Source organism: Rutidosis leptorrhynchoides, chromosome 2 (assembly GCF_046630445.1).
Source record: "Rutidosis leptorrhynchoides isolate AG116_Rl617_1_P2 chromosome 2, CSIRO_AGI_Rlap_v1, whole genome shotgun sequence".
Lineage (NCBI taxonomy): Eukaryota > Viridiplantae > Streptophyta > Magnoliopsida > Asterales > Asteraceae > Rutidosis > Rutidosis leptorrhynchoides.
This window is the reverse complement of record NC_092334.1, coordinates 155,878,684-155,899,683: the sequence shown is the minus strand read 5'-3', so window position 1 is coordinate 155,899,683 and position 21,000 is coordinate 155,878,684. Positions and strand designations below refer to the sequence as shown.

The 21,000-nt window shown below is 31.7% G+C and overlaps 1 protein-coding gene across 1 annotated transcript in view; it reads left to right on the top strand.

Annotated features, from left to right (window-relative positions):
* The first annotated feature begins 2,275 nt into the window (after positions 1 to 2,275).
* The window catches only part of LOC139891522 (farnesyl diphosphate synthase 2-like), an 84,583-nt gene continuing 65,858 nt past the window's right edge, over positions 2,276 to 21,000 (top strand). Inside the window, exons 1-2 of the mRNA XM_071874495.1 lie at positions 2,276 to 2,346; positions 3,555 to 3,579. Coding sequence (XP_071730596.1) covers positions 3,555 to 3,579 — 25 coding nt within the window. The 5' untranslated portion in view covers positions 2,276 to 2,346. The remainder of the gene's footprint in view (positions 2,347 to 3,554; positions 3,580 to 21,000) is intronic.

The following is a 21,000-nucleotide window of genomic DNA, read 5'->3' as shown; positions in this document are numbered from 1 at the left end:
CAACATATACCCCCTAACACGCTGCGAAAATGCTTAATTTCATTAACGATTTGACAGTAATTAAAGTTGTTTTTTATCCTACGTTGTTTTATTTGTACACCATAAAACTATGAATAATGGACATCTTATGTTGATTCGTGTAATCTATATGCTCGAACTATATCTTCCTCGACATACTCATTAGATAGTGCTGTATCGTCGAGATATTTCATTAGTATTTCTCTCCTGTAGTATCCATCATCTCTTAGAAAATACTACGTAGTACTTTAAATTCACCTGTATCCATCTTCATCTTTTAGTTACCACCCACTTATTAGTTGACGTCCCCATATCTTTACAAGAGATTAGAGATCTTATATTCAAGAGAAAATTGCGCAGATAGTCCATGTGGTTTGTAGCACCCAACGTGGATAGACAAAGTTGGTGATTTGAGTGTGGATACTCCTTGTGACTTAAAAGTGGAGGAAGGATAGCCCAGTTCATTAACACTGTTAACTTTTTCCGTTAAAATTAGTCATGTGACAAGCATGTGAGGGCATTTCTGTCATTTTCTCTCACATGGAGTGCACATGAGGGCACTAATTAAATTCCCTTCAAGATCAATCACTTCTAATTTCTGCATCCCCCAAATTTCAACAGGTATTTCACCACTTAAATCATTAAATGGAAGTGACAAGATTCTAAGCTCTGAAAGCTTCGATATCGATTTCGATAACTTACCAACTAACTTAACACTAGATTCCAAACAAATTTTCCTAATTCCGAATCCATATAAAGGAAACTGATTATACTTTAAGCAAGTAAAGTCACCTGATGTTAACAGCAACAACCTGAGAATCTAACCTACATGTGACTCCGATCCATGAGCAGTGATCCGAACTACTCATACTCCAGCCCGTTAGTAACCCGGTAGGATCCGAAATGGAAGATTTGAACTCCAAAAGTGTCGATTTATCGGAATCATCGCCGGAAATGGTTAAAATGAAAGATATGATTAAAAATAAAATTAAGGGGAATTGAGGACAACCCATTACTGGAACCCTAATTAGGGTTCGTAAAAATTGAAACTTAGTGCAAAAAGAGTGGTATTTTGCAGATTTGAAGTTGGGTTTAGTTTAAAACCCTAACCCTAGAAATTGAGTTTTGGGGAAAGAGAAGAACATGGAGAGAGATGGTTGTTGAACAGTGAAGATGAGAGTTCATTGAGAAAACGCATTTGTAAATTTGCTTTTTGTTTTTAGCATTTAATTCAACTTTTTCTTTTTTCACTTTTAATGGTAAAACGCGTTTGAAAATCATGCCACGAACACTCGACAACAGTTTTAATCATCTAACAATCACTAAATCATTTCAATTAATTCGTTGACTTTTGTTGACCGGACGAAAAGCTCCAGATATGGGACTATTTTGTTGATGTTTTGATTATGATACACGAATCTGATGTAGAATTTGATTGATCAACATGAATCATGAAGTAAAGTTATTAAAATGATGATGAACTTGAAGGTCACGAACATGGGTGTTTATGAGATTGATCAACATGATATGATTTATGTAAGATGAAGGTATAAATAAAGGGTGGGTGAGTTAATTGACCAGAGGTGGTTGTATAAATTGGGATGATAAAGATTAAAGGGGAGGAGGAAGATGAAAATTTGTAGATTTATTAATTTAAATTATATTCTATATCTATATTTATATTTATTTATTTATTAAATATAAACATAATAAATTGAGTTGATGAAATCCCTGTAAATGACATAAATACCCTCACATGCTATCCTTGCTCCACTTTTAAGTCACAGGGACTATCCACACTCAAATCACCAACTTTGTCTATCCACGTTCGGAGCTACAAACCACATGGACTATCCGCGCAATTTTCTCTATATTCAAACTTTATTAGCAATATATTGAGAATGTACGTGCAGTGACGGATCTAGGATTTTTTTCACCGGAGGCAAAACAAATTTAAAACCGTAGCAATTTTTTGGACAAAAAATTGAAGTTTTTAGGCAAATTATGAATGTTTTTGGGCAAAAGTTGAAGGTTTTTGGGCAAAATACATGTACAAATGATTGTTGTTTCAGGATGATAGTCGGTGCTATTTCATTCAAATGGGATGTTTCTTATCAGTTGTGTTCATCAGTTGGATCGCAATGTGGAAAGTATGGGGCACGTAATCTAGTTCCCAGTGAATCACATTCTAACAATTGTACACTCTCTACGTCAACAAGCAACATTCCAAAATCCAAATTCAAACAAGTTTATGATTCTCTTAAATCAGATATTTTCCATGATCCATCATTTGAGTTTGATGACGTTTCTCGGCAGTGGGTTGACCGGGTAAAGCTATTTTCATTTTTGCTTTGTGTTGGTATATATGCGTCTAATGTTGTGCTTATGCAAGTTCGGTTGTTTGTGTCTTCAAATTTATATTCGGAAGGAGTTTGTTTTTTAAAATAACTTTAATTTTTACATTTCAAAAAAGTTATGAAAAAGAATGTCTCACCTCGGTTTTTCATAACTATGTTTTCTACCTGTTAGACCATTCCTAGTGCAGAGTAATTGCCTCAAAAACATCAACATCACGCCACCATCACCCCACAATGGGGCGTGATGGTCCCCAAAAACCTTTGGCGTGATCATAGCATCACATAGAAGAATTGTGGCGTGAAGGATTTTTAACCAATCGAAAATTAGATTAATACTTTTATAATTTAAAATAAATTAAACTAATAAAATAACCCATCACACAACCATCACTCCATACCACTACAAACTCCATCACATTTGCCAAATCAGCACTATACCTTACAAAAACACCTATCACACCCCCATCATCCCCTCACCATTAAAAATGGTCTTAGGCCGTTACATATATAATTTTTTTTTCTACCAAAACATCATATTATGAATGCATTTTACCAATTTTTTTTACTCAACATTATTTTCTGATTGCATGCATTAGATCACTCTCAACCATAACGTCCGTCCTTTCCAGCACACACCGCAACATCAGCACCACATCAGCTTTCTCTCTCCATTTTCTCCCCATCACATACCTATCACACACCACTACCAACCATAACATACTTCTTTCTCATCACATAACCCACCAAATTAATTAAATAAATTTGTTTACAAGCGTGTTAGCTATGTGTACAAACATATATAGCACAAATAAATTAAGAAAAAGAAAGTGTCCTGTGATGCAAAATGCTTTGTGAGGGAAAAAACCACATCGAAGTTGGAGCACAAGCCAAGAGCAAGGCTGAGCACAAGGCACTGCCGATGGTGCCCTCAAGGACAAAGCGAGGGCAAGCTGAGCACGAGGCGTTACAGTTCCCTCAAGGACAAAGCATTGGGAATGGTCTTATACCAATACATTTATCGTTTAATATCTCAAAGCGCCCCCTTAAAACTAATTGCTTGTCCGAGTTTGATCCAAGTAGTCGCGTTTGTGATTTACTTATATGTATGCTATATTTTAATCATCTTAATTGTCTTCAAGAATCAACTCTAATTTTGAATCTTTTACTTGTTTTATCCAGATGATTGACTACAATGTTCCAGGAGGTATGGTCTAGTCATTTTCAAGAATTTACTTTGCATTCTTTGTTGGTGCATGAATCCCCAGCCGTTATTCATTTTTATGTTTAACACGTTTCGGTTATGTAATATTGTTTACTCGAGACTATTGATTATATTTGTGTTTGTGCGTACTTAATTTATTAAGTGATCAATATGTTAAACTGCACACAGTCGACCGAGTGTGTATAGACACTCGACCGACTGAGTCAGTCAGTCGACCGAGTGTACACAGACACTCGACCGAATGTGTCTGTGTTCACTATATATACGGGTTTAGACTTCTTTGATGAGGTTACTCGTCCCATTTACCCTAAGTCGTAGGTTTTCGTCTCCAGAGAACCCTAACACCATATACCATCGAAATATATCGTCTAGGAGTCGATCTAATCTAGATTTTGCTCTAGGTTTGACCAATTCGATCCCAAAACGACCCATATCTCGGTTTAACCCTTTTCTAGTGTATTCCGCCTCTAGTTTAGAGTCCAAGCGACCTAGATCCTTAGAACAATCGTCTACAAAGTGGTATCAGAGCTGGAGTCTCTGGTTTTGCTTGATCAAATCGTTTGTGGGTCAAAATTGGTGTTTTTGGTATTTTTGGGTTTTTAGTCAATTAATTGGTTTTTCTACGTTATTGTTGGTAGTTTTATTGTCAAAAGGTGTTTCTGGAGTCATCACTATTGTTTTCTACGTGTTGGTTTTGTGTTTTTCATCCATAATCGATTGCAAAATCGATTTTTGTCTAGAAAACCCTAATTGTCGTCCTGCTACTGTCAAGAACACACTCGGCCGTTTGTGTACTGACAACCGACCGAGTGAGTCATTAGATCGACCGGGTGAGTATTTCAACCAACCGTGTGAGTTTTACCAGAGCCGTGTTAGTTTCAAAAGGTCAGTCGGTCGTGTTAGTTTGTCACTCGACCGTGTGAGATAGTGAACCAACCGTGTGAGATAGACAATCGTCCGTGTGAGTTTGTAATACCCAAGGCTCATTTTGTAACGAAGTGCTGAAAAAATTTGGTCAGACAATCGACCGTGTAAGTCATACACTCGACCGTGTGTCTCAATCAATCGACCGTGTGTCAAGGACAATCGACCGTGTGACTTTAAAACAGCTCATAATTAACTTTAAATTTAACACTTAATCAATTGAAATGTCTGACACAAACGAACAAGTGATGAATGAATACAGTGCATTAGTTATCGCACCTGGACTACAAAAACTATTACTGAATGAAAGTGAATCTGGTTCTTCGAATAAAGTACCTAGACTTGACAATCTTAAGAACTTCTTGGACTGGAAAGTTAGGTTTGTTATTTACTTAAATGGTGTCGATTCTAGACTTTGGGAATGTATTGAGAATCCGTATGTATGGCCATGTGGAGCAGATGGTGAACCCAAAGAAACTTCACAGTTCAGTCCTACAGAGCGTGAAGAGTACAATCTTGAGTGTAGATGTTATGCTCAACTAACTCAAGCTTTGTCAAAGGAAATCTTTCAGCAATTTAAGAACCGAAACAAAACCTTGTATACTATCTGGTTAGCTCTTCAATCTGCAACAGAAGGTACTGCTACCTATCGTGCGACTAAGGGTAAGGTTTTGAAAGATGAATGGAGGGTGTTTGCAGCTCTTCCTTCAGAATCTCTAGGACAGACTTTGGAGAGATATCGATTATTGGTTGCAGAGATGGCAGATTATGGGATTGAGGTGCCTGATGAAAAGGCAGTAAGAGTGTTGAAAGATGGTCTTCCAGAAAAGTGGGATCATGAGATTGAAAAGATTCAGAACAGGTACAGCTCATCAATGTAGTGACCCGAACTTTTCCATGTTTATATATATTAATTGAGATTGATATTTACATGACTAAATGTTTCCAACGTGTTAAGCAATCAAACTTGTTAAGACTTGATTAAATGAAATAAGTTTCATATAGACAATTGATCACCCATGTTGACCGGCGATTCACGAATGTTACAAAATTGTAAAAATTACATGTTGTGGTATATATATATATATATATATATATATATATATATATATATATATATATATATATATATATATATATTTGACATAAGATTATGATGAGTAAGTATCGCACTAAGTATATTAAACATGTGTGATATACATAAGAAATGAGATTACTAAGTTAAGAAACTAGAAATGATATATATAACGATTATCGTTATTATAACGTCTACTAAATACATATGTATCATATTAAGATATTGATACACTATATTTAACATGATAAAATGATATTTAAATATATCATTAAGTGTGTTAACAATGAACTACATATGTAAAAACAAGACTACTAACCCAAGAATTACGAAACGAGACTTATATGTAACGATTATCGTTGTAACGATATTTTAATGTATATATCATATTAAGAGATATTCATACATCATAATATCATGATAATATAATAATTTAACATCTCATTTGATATAATAAACATTGGGTTAACAACATTAATTGAGATCGTTAACTTAAAGGTTTCAAAACAACACTTACATGTAACGACTAACGAAGACTTAACGACTCCATTAGAATGTATATACATGTTGTGCTTTGATATGTATTCTTACACTTTTGAAAGACTTCAAGACACATATCAAAATACTTCTACTTAACAAAAATGCTTACAATTACATCCTCGTTCAGTTTCATCAACAATTTTACTCGTATGCACCCGTATTCGTACTCGTACAATACACAGCTTTTAGATGTATGTACTATTGGTATATACACTCCAATGATCAGCTCTTAGCAGCCCATGTGAGTCACCTAACACATGTGGGAACCATCATTTGGTAACTAGCATGAAATATCTCATAAAATTACAAAAATATGAGTAATCATTCATGACTTATTTACATGAAAACAAAATTACACATCCTTTATATCTAATCCATATACCAACGACCAAAAACACCTACAAACACTTTCATTCTTCAATTTTCTTCATCTAAGTGATCTCTCTCAAGTTCTATCTTCAAGTTCTAAGTGTTCTTCATAAATTCCATAAGTATAGTTTCATAAAAATCAAGAATACTTCCAAGTTTGCAAGTCTACTTCCAAGCTTTCTAATCCATTCCAAGTAATCATCTAAGATCAAGGAACCTTTGTCATTTACAGTAGGTTATCTTTCTAATTCAAGGTAATATTCATATTCAAACTTTGATTCAATTTCTACAACTATAACAATCTTATTTCGAGTGAAAATCTTACTTGAACTGTTTTCGTGTCATGATTCTATTTCAAGAACTTTCAAGCCATCCAAGGATCCTTTGAAGCTAGATCCATTTTTCTCATTTCCAGTGGTTTTATCCAGAAAACTTGAGGTAGTAATGATGTTCATAACATCATTCGATTCATACATATAAAGCTATCTTATTCGAAGGTTTAAACTTGTAATCACTAGAACATAGTTTAGTTAATTCTAAACTTGTTCGCAAACAAAAGTTAATCCTTCTAACTTGACTTTTATAATCAACTAAACACATGTTCTATATCTATATGATATGCTAACTTAATGATTTAAAACCTAGAAACACGATGAACACCATAAAATCGGATATACGCCGTCATAGTGAAACCGGGGGCTGTTTTGGTTTGGATAATTAAAAACTATGATAAACTTTGATTTAAAAGTTGGTCTTCTTGGAAATTGATTTTTCTTATGAACATGAAACTATATCCAAAAATCATGGTTAAACTCAAAGTGGAAGTATGTTTTCCAAAATGGTCATCTAGACGTTGTTCTTTCGACTGAAATGACTACCTTTGCAAAAACAACTTGTAACCTATAATTCCGACTATAAACTTATACTTTTTCTGTATAGATTCATAAAGTTAAGTTCAATATGAAACCATAGCAATTTGATTCACTCAAAACGGATTTAAAATGAAGAAGTTATGGGTAAAACAAGATTGGTTATTTTTGCTTGTTGTAGCTACGTGAAAATTGGTAACAAATCTATATTAATCATATCCTAGCTAACTTATATTGTATTATACATGTATTCTAATATATAATGTAATCTTGGGGTTCCATAGACACGTATGCAAATGTTTTGACATATCATATCGACACATCTATATATATTATTTGGAACAACCATAGACACTCTATATGCAGTAATGTTGGAGTTAGCTATACAGGGTTGAGGTTGATTCCAAAAATATATATAGTTTGAGTTGTGATCTAGCCTGAGACGTGTATACACTGGGTCGTGGATTGATTCAAGATAATATATATTTATTTATTTCTGTACATCTAATTATGGACAACTAGTTGTAGGTTACTAACAAGGACAGCTGACTTAATAAACTTAAAACAGTAAAACGTATTAAAAATGTTGTAAATATATTTTGAACATACTTTGATATATATGTACATATTTGTTATAGGTTCGTGAATCGACCAGTGGCCAAGTCTTACTTCCCGACGAAGTAAAAATCTGTGAAAGTGAGTTATAGTCCCACTTTTAAAATCTAATATTTTTGGGATGAGAATACATGCAGGTTTTATAAATGATTTACAAAATAGACACAAGTACGTGAAACTACATTCTATGGTTGAATTATTGAAATCGAATATGCCCCTTTTTATTAAGTATGGTAATCTAAGAATTAGGGAACAAACATCCTAATTGACGCGAATCCTAAAGATAGATCTATTGGGCCTAACAAACCCCATCCAAAGTACCGGATGCTTTAGTACTTCGAAATTTATATCATATCCGAAGGGTGTCCCGGAATGATGGGGATATTCTTATATATGCATCTTGTTAATGTCGGTTACCAGGTGTTCACCATATGAATGATTTTTATCTCTATGTATGGGATGTATATTGAAATATGAAATCTTGTGGTCTATTATTATGATTTGATAATATATAGGTTAAACCTATAACTCACCAACATTTTTGTTGACGTTTTAAGCATGTTTATTCTCAGGTGATTATTAAGAGCTTCCGCTGTTGCATACTAAAATAAAGACAAGATTTGGAGTCCATGCTTGTACGATATTTTGTAAAAACTGCATTCAAGAAACTTATTTTTGATGTAATATATTCTTATTGTAAACCATTATGTAATGGTCGTGTGTAAACGGTATATTTTAGATTATCATTATTTGATAATCTACGTAATGCTTTTAAACCTTTATCGATAAAATAAAGGTTATGGTTGTTTTAAAAATTAATGCAGTCTTTGAAAAACGTCTCATATAGAGGTCAAAACCTCGCGACGAAATCAATTAATATGGAACGTTTATAATCAATATGAACGGGACAATTCAGTTGGTATCCGAGCGTTGGTCTTAGAGAACCAGAAAATTGCATTAGTATGTCTTACCGAGTTTGTTAGGATGCATTAGTGAGTCTGGACTTCGACCGTGTTTTTCTTCAAAAACGATTGCTTAACATTTTTTTTGTTGGAAACTATATATTATTAACATGTAAATATTATGTGATATATTAATCTCTTAACGTGTTTGATATTGTGTGATAGATGTCTACCTCTAGTACAAATCCCATTGATTCACCTAATAATAATGAAGAGTCGAATATATTTTGGGAAGATTCACGAATTCCCGAAGAGGAACCGGAAGAGGAGGAACCGGAAGAGGAGGAACCGGAAGAGGATGAATCGGAAGAGGAGGAACCAGAAGAAGAAGAGGTTCCGGAGGAAGAAATATCGATACCTATAGTAAATCGATTAAATAAAAGAAAATCCTCAACCAACGGACCAAAGTTAATAATGGTCAATGGTGTTTCCGCCGAGGAAGCAAAATATTGGGAAGATTACCAATTTTCCGATGAATCGGATCCCGATGAGGATTCCGATGATGTTATAGAAATTACCTCGACCCAATTTAATAAAGCGAAAGAAAATAATAAGGGAAAATGTATAAAAATAGAGAAACCCGATTCCAACCCCGATGAACTTTATATGTATCGACAACATCCGTATTTCCTAAAATGTAACAATGACCCGAAAACCTCTAAACCACTAGATTTTTCTAAACTATTATGGAAAACGACAGCTCGTATTAGAGGAACACCATATATTACTAGAAAATTAGGAAAACGAACCAAGTCCGAAGAAGAAGAAACCAATGATTCAGATTTGAAGGTTGTAATCATGTTGTGTATTATATGTATTGTAGTGTGCTTGTACTTTTATGTTCTATGTAAAAATTGCTTGTATTATTTGTTAATTATCTTTTACGAATCTAATCGTTGTCTATTTTACAGTATAAAAACAAAATGGACGTTAAGGGTAGACAACCGAATATTTTAGAAGACCTACCAGAGGATATGATTGAGAAAATCTTGTCTAGAGTCGGTCAGAATTCATCAGCACATTTAGTTATGGCGAAATTAACTTGTCAAACATTTGAAAGACTTTTCAGAAATGTCTTAGTTTATAAAAGGTTTTCCTTTGATATGTGGGGTATATCACATTGGGGAGACCGTAAGTTACGCCGTGCTTTCTTTAAAGCGTTAAATGCGGGGAACCCAAATGCAATTTTACGCTACGGGTTAAGAACCTATTTTGACTCAACATATTCCAACATAGGATTTCGTGAATTAGAAAGAGCTTCTAACATGCAACATAAAGAAGCATGTTATGCTTACGGGTTAGTGATGTTCACTTCTTACCAAAGTGAGAAAAAGAACATCGGATTGCAACTTTTAAATAAAACCTTCCCACAAGTGACGGATTCAATAGTTGGGGTGAGAAACAAGGTTTTTAGATTATTACGGGACTGTTGGACATTACGAAACCCTCGTCCTTTTGACGACATTACAACATGCTGCCTAGCTAATGGTCATAATGGTTATTTTCCACAAGACCAAGGATGGGAAGTCGTCTTAGTAAAACCAGAATGCATGACTTGTTTCTGGACTTATGAATTACATGTCTTTATTTCCTTTGCTGAACAACTTGCGTATTAACTAGATTTATCTTCAAAACTGTCCTGCATCATAGTGTACTATATTTCATGTTATATGTGTGACAACCCGGAAATTTCCAACCAAATTTAAACTTTAATCTTTATATGTTTCCGACACGATAAGCAATATTTGTTAAGTTAAATTTCAAGAATTTTAAACTATGTTCATACATTCATTCAACCTCGACCAAGTTCCAACGATTCACGAACCATTAAACGAATATGATTATATATGTATATGTGTATATATATTATAACTTGAAACGTAAACAAAATATTAGATTAAATACTTTATATGATTGTATCTGTTTCAAAATATTTATCAATGGAATTAGAAGATAAGATCAAATGATTGAATTATCGGATATATTGAATTATGATTACAAGTCTCTGTTGAAAGGCCCGCGTTGATTTGAGAAATCTTTCCATTTTAACAATATTCAGAAAATGGTAAAGTGATTTATAAATAAGAACAAATTGTCAATCATTGAGAACTAGACAAAGGATAGTGGAAGATTGAATCTCATAAAGACTCGATTGATCTATTTAGTTTCAAACGTACAAAAACGTTTTCAGTTTAAAAAGAACTTTATTATTAAAACGTATATAACTTTTATAAATATCTAGAATCACTTTTGACAACTCATTACTTAACTAGTATGATAAAGATAACGATATTTATATTTTATTTTATTAAATATATATAACGATTTAAATTAATATTATATATATTTATACGCGTATTATACGTACATAGTTTTATACTTTTAATATACTTAAACTTTACCTTTACTTTATTTTTAATTTACTTTAACTTTAATAATTCATACTTTAATAATTCACTTTAATAATTCATACTTTAATAATTCACTTTAATAATTCATACTTTAATAATTCATACTTTAATAATTCACTTTAATAATTCAAAAATCTATTATAAATAGAATTCAATAGGTTTCATTATTTCATAGAAACTTGAAAATATTTTTCTATAAACTCTCTCAATCGATTTACATATATATATTTACTCCGTATTATTTCAAGATATTATTAGTATACATAAAATATTACGACGGAGTGCTGTCCGAGTGATTTCAAAATTGTTTTTCGAGTAGGATAGGATTAAGGAAATTATGGGTTATAGCTATAGAGGTGATTGAGTATGGTTCATGGGTATGCTCGTGAGGTCAATATAGTGTTTATCATTTCCGTTGCGTCTACGTACCTTTCCTGCAATATTGAATCTCAATATTGATACGTGAGTACTCATAATTTAACTTTTACATACTAATAGTGTATCCCTGACTAGTGCTCGAGTATTTAGGATTATGTATGCTTGTACTTTTGATATTGCCCTTAGACAGGTTAGGTTGAATCTTGAATTAGTTACACTTGCGGTTGAGATAAGGTATAAGATATGCATGTACTTGGAAAGCTAGCGAAAAATTAAGAACTTTTCCTTTAGATATCGAATGGTTTCGATGAACGGATTAGAAGTTATAATCAATTGAATTAAAATATTTTTATTAAAAATGATTATTATTATCGTCGTTTTTTATCGTCGTTCTAGTTTTATCTTATTATTATCATTATTATTATCTTTATCAATAAAATGGATTTATCATTAAAAATTGTTATTTTTTTTTATTATTACTATCGTTATTATCGTTAAAGTTATAATTAGTATTATTATTATTATCCAATTATTATTATTATTATTATTATTATTATTATTATTATTATTGTTATTATTATTATTATTAGTATTATTATTATTATTATTATTATTATCATTATTAATATATATATATATATATATATCATTATTTAAAAATGGTTATTGTTATTGTTATTATTATTATTACTATATTATCATTAAGATAATTATTAGTATTATCGTTAATAATGTTATAGTAACTATCATTATTAATATTAGTGTAATTAAAACAAATATTTGTAACACCTAATTATTTTGATTACTATTATTATCATTATTATGAACACGATATAAAAGACGATTAAAAGCTATTAAACGAAATGATTAGGAAATAATGAGTAAGAGTATCATGATGAAATTAAAATATTATAAGATATTGATTTAGATAAAATTATCGTTCTTATTATTTTTATCATTACTATTATTATTAAAAGTATCGTTAGTATTAAAACTATCATTTTAACAAAAATTATCATTTTAATAGAAATGTCATTGTTACTATAAAATATCATTATTATTATTATTTTAAATAGAATTATTATTTTAAAGATAATATTAAAAATTATCGTAAATATTAAAGTTATCATAATTAGAATTTTCGTTTATCATAATGTCATCTTAGTAATTATAAATATTGATATTTTTATAATAATAATTATTATTACAAAATAATACAACTTTTACTTACTATCATTATAGGTATTATTTTATCAAATAAATATGTGATACAAACATATTTTACTACGTGTAATAACTTACTTTAATAATACCTATCATATTATCTTTATGATATTAAATGAACCCTATAAATTTTATTACTTAATATATATAAAAGTATATTTTATTATATAAATTTAATATAAAATTTTATTTATTAATAAATAAATTATATTATTTACTCTAATAAATCTTTTAAAAATATTTAAAAATATAAAACGATGATATTTAAACTATATATTAATCATGTATAGATTTTTGGAAATTATTTTGAGTCAAATTTACTTTTGTTGACTTTTGCATATTAGTCTCGAGCATTAGGATTGTGGTACACTATGACTTGACCTAATTTGTTAGACAAATATTGACCAACACATAAATATATATATTTAATTTAGGTTCATGAATCCGAGGCCAACCTTGCACTTGTTCAATGATGTTATATGTATTTTTACTATGAAATACAGTATGGTGAGTTTCATTTGCTCCCTTTTACTCATTACATTTTTGGGCTGAGAATACATGCAATGCTTTAATAACTGTTTTACAATATTTATATGCGTGCGTTTCATTTTCCTTTTTACCCTTTATATTTTTTAGGACTGAGAATACATGCGCTTTTATAAATGTTTGACGAAATAGACACAAGTAATTGAAACTACATTCTATGGTTGAATTATCGAAATCGAATATGCCCCTTTTTATTAAAGTCTGGTAATCTAAGAATTAGGGAACAGACACCCTAATTGACGCGAATCCTAAAGATAGATCTATTGGGCCTAACAAACCCCATCCAAAGTACCGGATGCTTTAGTACTTCGAAATTTATATCATGTCTGAAGGAGGATCCCGGAATGATAGGGGATATTCTTATATGTATCTAGTTAATGTCGGTTACCAGGTGTTCACCATATGAATGATTATTTTTGTCTCTATGCATGGGACGTATATTTATGAGAACTGGAAATGAAATTCTTGTGGTCTATTAAAATGATGGAAATAAATGATTATGATAAACTAATGAACTCACCAACCTTTTGGTTGACACTTTAAAGCATGTTTATTCTCAGGTGTTAAAGAAATCTTCCGCTGTGCATTTGCTCATTTTAAAGATATTACTTGGAGTCTTTCATAGCATATTTCGAAGAACGTTGCATTCGAGTCATTGAGTTCATCAAAGATTATTATTAAATCAATTTATAGTTGGATAGTGGATATTATGAAATGGTATGCATGCCTGTCAATTTTCGATGTAAAGAAAGTTTGTCTTTTAAAAACGAATGCAATGTTTGTAAAATGTATCATATAGAGGTCAAATACCTCGCAATGTAATCAACCATTGTGAATCGTTTATAATGTATATGAACGGGTCCTTTCAGTTGGTATCAGAGCGGTGGTCTTAGCGAACCAGGTCTGCATTAGTGTGTCTAACTGATAAGTCGATAGGATGCATTAGTGAGTCTGGACTTCGACCGTGTCTGCATGTCAAAAGTTTTGCTTATCATTTTGTGTCGAAAATTAACTACTTATCATCCTCAGGAAATTACCTGCTTATCATTTTTAGTCTAAGACACGTCTTGCTGCACTGATTGCATGAATAGTGTATAGACAAAAATTCATATCTTAGCATATCTGCTAAATCATATCTTATCGTATCTGTTACTTTAAACTTTGCCTGACATATCCCGCAAAGTCCTCCGTAATCTACGAAATCTTTTGATATATATATATATATATATATATATATATATATATATATATATATATATATATATATATATATATATATATATATATATATATATATATATATATATATTTTCTATGTAATTAGAATACCATCCGTTAGCCAAAATCATTTCATATCGAAAAAAAAAATCCTTTATCCAATCATACGAAATGGAATTCGTCATCAGTTCAAGTCACTCAGATTCCGAAATGGAATCCTATTCAAGCTCCGAAAGCAGTGTGACCGGAATAGATCAACCAATCAGTCATCACCTATTCTAGATGAATTGGGGATGGGTTCGTAGCCTCCTCAATCATTGGAGACAAGAAGAAGGTGATCCCTTCCATCCACCACATTGCCCTCTTGACGAAGAACCTGAAGCACTTACCGACGAACCTGTCCGAAACACCATTTTTTCACTCATTTCCATAGTATCTCGTCACGATTATATATTACATCAAATTTTAGATTTTATTTATCCGCTCGTCCGAACCGACAATCACCCCGGTGTAATAGAAGAAGTCAACGAGCTTCGCGCTCGGGTAGTGGCTTTGGAGAATATGGTGCAGAGATTACAAACACCAGCAGCAGCATCAGCAGCATAACCATTACCACCATCACAATGCCAAGAGTACCATTACCACCTCCAACCACAACCACGTCGTAAACCTCAACTTCACAATTTGTCCCACGAGCATCAACGTCATACGCACCATAGATACCAAGGAGTACCAACAACAATAACTAACGAAGTATTAATTCATAACTTCATTGGAGAAACATTCCGCGGCGATTATGTAATCTCTAAAGTCTTAGAGATTATCTAATCTAGCCCTAACCATAAATCAGTTAAGCGAACCAAAATGATAGAAGGAAGAGTAGAAACCCTGACAAAAATGGTGTGTGATTAACAAGCTAAACTTGCTTTACCAACAGCATCAACAGTACCGTCAGCGTTACCAGCATCGTCAGTACAGTTAACATCCGAATCAATAACACCGATAACATCACAAACTCCGTCAGTTCAAGAATCACTGTGGACATCATTACGAATCAATAACGTGTATATTGTATCAACGAGTTATGAAGAATTAACTCATTCCCTCTGAAGAAATTATATGTATATTATATATATATATATATATATATATATATATATATATATATATATATATATATATATATATATATATATATATATATATATTTTGAAATAAATCTTTCTGTGCTAAGCTATTGTGTGTGAATCTTAACTACTCGGTTAATTCATATTACAAATATGCAATAATGTACGTCCTTCGGCCGCAACTTAACCAGTGTTAACTACAATCTCTGTCGCAATTCAACAAATTCCAATTCATAATAAATCAAGTATATATTTCATTTTACACTTTCATCATCGATGTACCCGAAACTTTTCAGATAACATCATTCGTACTTTGCGAAATTCACAAGAATTCCACGAACCGAACATCATACATCAACAAATAACGAAGTATTGATTCATAATTTCAATGTTATTAAAGAAATACTGCGTAAAAGTTATGTACTTTTTAAAGCCTTTAGGGATTATTCAATTCTAGTTTCAACCGTAAATCAAATGAGTTTAATTTAACATTAACTCATTAAATCTATGTTACATATGAAGAAAATATACATATATATATTTTCATAAAGACTGTAATAAAATTCTTTTGTACAAAATATTAATTGTGAAATTTTTTTTAACGGGTAGGTAATACCCGAGAGATATATAAATTCACAAGTAATATGTTACATTCTTCGAATCTGATTCAGCAAATCATCCATTATACTCCCTACTTTCACAACAATATATATTCTTATATAGAAATCAAAACAACCATACTCATTCAAAATTTAATTACATATTCTGATTTTGAAATCTCAAAATTCAACTTGAGATATGACCAAAATCATCACTCTTAGATCCTTACATCTTTCACAAGCTATATTTTGACTTCAAAACTGTGTTAGAACATCAAATGTATGTTAACGATTACAATCTGTGTTCGAACCCTTCAAAAATTTCTGAAGACACTTCGAATGATGAGCAATCGAGATGATCCAACCACATGTTACCCACAGTTATGTACCCGAAAAACTCTTGAAACCAAAGTAAAAGTTTAAACAACGTATCCGCGTCAGATTCTTTGGCATTTATTAGCAAAAATAACTTTGCGACTCCTATTCAAAGTTGCCAGTTTTGTCACAGCTCCAGCAAGTCAACTTTGACTTTTCAGTCAGACTAACCTTATTATAACCTTGAGATATACACCATCATTACCAGGGAACCTTTTACATTCTACCACATTATTAGCAGATGTACCAACAACTTCATTACCCTTTGACTTTAGCCTCTCCAAAAAGTCATTATAATTATTCATTGAAACCCCATCATTTACTCATTCGCATCTTGTAATGAGAATTGCCATACGAATCATTGAGAATTAGCAATCAATATTTTGAAATCTCACAGCATGTCTACGCCAACAGTTATATGTGTATATATAACGTCTATCTCTGGACTTAATTTGAATATGAAGTTTCTGAAAAACACTCCGAACTACGAATTGGTTCTCCGTAAATGGAAAAAAAAAATGCTGATAAAGTAGCAAAAACTATAAACGACTTTAAACGATAAAAGCTGGATGATAATGATGAAGTGTGCTGGCAAAGCGCAGAAAAAGAGAAGTTTTGGAACTGGAAAACGGATTGAGCAAAGTAGGAAGGAGGCTGTGGACAAATTACAAAGATTGAACCTGACTTCAAAGGATCCAAATGATTCAGTACCTGCTGAAGTCATTAACGAATACCTTGCTCCTGACTCTAAACCCCTGCGGACAATATTCTTCATCATCCTCTGATATTAGAAATTCTAAAATATCATCATATCTTTCATTATAAATATCCTCCATATTTCTGAAGATATTTTTTTAATTTTTCTTATTTGAAATCAGTTACCTCTTCGTGCTATCTGTATTACATCATAAAAGAAACTATTTTAGTTTCTAAATTCTGAAACATTCAAGTTTAAAATAGGAATATTTTGAAGTAGTGTTGGGAACTGAAGCATGAATTAGTATAATATAATGACACTTGATCAATGTGATTATATTACAGTAAGTCATGCTGAGTTTCTAAATGGAACGTGATGATTCACAGATCATAACATCATCATGTGCCATGTTATACGACTCTTGTATTCTATTTAACCTCTAAAATATCAAGAAAATATTTCTTGATGATTCGGCCTTTTCCAAGGTATTCTAGTAATTTGACAAGTTAAGATCGTGTTATCACAATTTCCTTCCTAGAACATTAACAATGTTCATTCCGAAATTCATATCTGTGAATTCTGGACCATTACAAGCGGTGCTTAATCGCAAGAAGAAGAAACGTAAGGACAAAACTCCGAAATAGAAAGTGGGGTATAAATTGCAGTAAATAAAAGAGAGCATTAACTGTGAATGATAATGATTATAGAAGACAGAAGCAGAGACTTTGAAATATAAGGGAACATATAAAGCCCAACGACAAACCAGAAATTATAAACCATATATATCGATGCATATAAAAACACGGGAGAACTAGAAACACTATAAACCCAAGAGTATAGTAGAAGTAAATAGATTCTCCCGGCGGTAGATGAAAAAGAAGAATGAACGATATGAAAGTTAGAAGTATATCGAGAATCAGAACTGGATGGAGCATATTGATGAATACTTTAAAATATGAGTTGAGGGGGAAAGAATAGAAGGTGATGAAACATGACTAGGAACTTAGAAATCAACAGAGTTAACTCACACAATGGCGGAACAATGAATCAAACCCTCTAGTGAGTAGGTTAAGTTTTTTTTTTTTGATTAATTTAGTCAAACCACAACTAAATCAAGTGTGATTAGATCAACACCTAGAGCTATTATTCACCACCTGGGTGATTTGGACTGAGAGAGAATCGGAGGAGCTCACTAGATCTGAGTGTGTGTAACAAATGAGAGGCTTAACCTAAAATGAAGAACATAAGACTTTATATACCGCTGCTGTTGACTCACCCATACGATTCATTCATCACACGTACGAATTGGCTTCATCAGCCGTACGGGTGATCACTCACTCGTGTCTTCTCATTTAGGTTGTAATTGTGACTTAGCTCAGCATCAACCGTGCGTATGAGCCTGTCATCCGTACTAGTGAGGCTTCACTCATACGTCTGACTAAGTCTAACATAGTCAAACATCTAAATCTCGTTCCTGCAGTTCCTGTAACCACATACAAACACGGATAGGATAATAACGAGCAATCATGGTGGCCTGTAAACTGATGTACCTGCAATGGACGTGGGTAGATGTCTAAGGACTTGCATAAAATGCATCAACAGAAGGTGTGAGTTGTAAGGAAATGAATGAGGTGAATTTATAAGAAAATCTCTGACAGAACAATTAAAATGGACGATCGCATTTAAAGCGGATCCTAATTCCCTTGTTTACCGGAGAGTCAAATCTTATTAAGAAGATTTTCTTCAAATCCCTTGAAATCTGGGAATCAATCATATCTACGTCAAATGATAAGATGAATCTACACTTACTCATTTCACTCTTCTATGTTAGCTTCATTCGTACTCTTCATATAAATAGATTGTTTATCCAAATTATTCGCTGATGATAAAACTCTAATTTTCAGCCCGTATGCATCATGAAAACATACTTATTATCATTCACGACCTTTCCACTCAAATTTCGGGACGAAATTTCTTTAACGGGTAGGTACTGTGACAACCCGGAAATTTCCAACCAAATTTAAACTTTAATCTTTATATGTTTCCGACACGATAAGCAATATTTGTTAAGTTAAATTTCAAGAATTTTAAACTATGTTCATACATTCATTCAACCTCGACCAAGTTCCAACGATTCACGAACCATTAAACGAATATGATTATATATGTATATGTGTATATATATTATAACTTGAAACGTAAACAAAATATTAGATTAAATACTTTATATGATTGTATCTGTTTCAAAATATTTATCAATGGAATTAGAAGATAAGATCAAATGATTGAATTATCGGATATATTGAATTATGATTACAAGTCTCTGTTGAAAGGCCCGCGTTGATTTGAGAAATCTTTCCATTTTAACAATATTCAGAAAATGGTAAAGTGATTTATAAATAAGAACAAATTGTCAATCATTGAGAACTAGACAAAGGATAGTGGAAGATTGAATCTCATAAAGACTCGATTGATCTATTTAGTTTCAAACGTACAAAAACGTTTTCAGTTTAAAAAGAACTTTATTATTAAAACGTATATAACTTTTATAAATATCTAGAATCACTTTTGACAACTCATTACTTAACTAGTATGATAAAGATAACGATATTTATATTTTATTTTATTAAATATATATAACGATTTAAATTAATATTATATATATTTATACGCGTATTATACGTACATAGTTTTATACTTTTAATATACTTAAACTTTACCTTTACTTTATTTTTAATTTACTTTAACTTTAATAATTCATACTTTAATAATTCACTTTAATAATTCATACTTTAATAATTCACTTTAATAATTCATACTTTAATAATTCATACTTTAATAATTCACTTTAATAATTCAAAAATCTATTATAAATAGAATTCAATAGGTTTCATTATTTCATAGAAACTTGAAAATATTTTTCTATAAACTCTCTCAATCGATTTACATATATATATTTACTCCGTATTATTTCAAGATATTATTAGTATACATAAAATATTACGACGGAGTGCTGTCCGAGTGATTTCAAAATTGTTTTTCGAGTAGGATAGGATTAAGGAAATTATGGGTTATAGCTATAGAGGTGATTGAGTATGGTTCATGGGTATGCTCGTGAGGTCAATATAGTGTTTATCATTTCCGTTGCGTCTACGTACCTTTCCTGCAATATTGAATCTCAATATTGATACGTGAGTACTCATAATTTAACTTTTACATACTAATAGTGTATCCCTGACTAGTGCTCGAGTATTTAGGATTATGTATGCTTGTACTTTTGATATTGCCCTTAGACAGGTTAGGTTGAATCTTGAATTAGTTACACTTGCGGTTGAGATAAGGTATAAGATATGCATGTACTTGGAAAGCTAGCGAAAAATTAAGAACTTTTCCTTTAGATATCGAATGGTTTCGATGAACGGATTAGAAGTTATAATCAATTGAATTAAAATATTTTTATTAAAAATGATTATT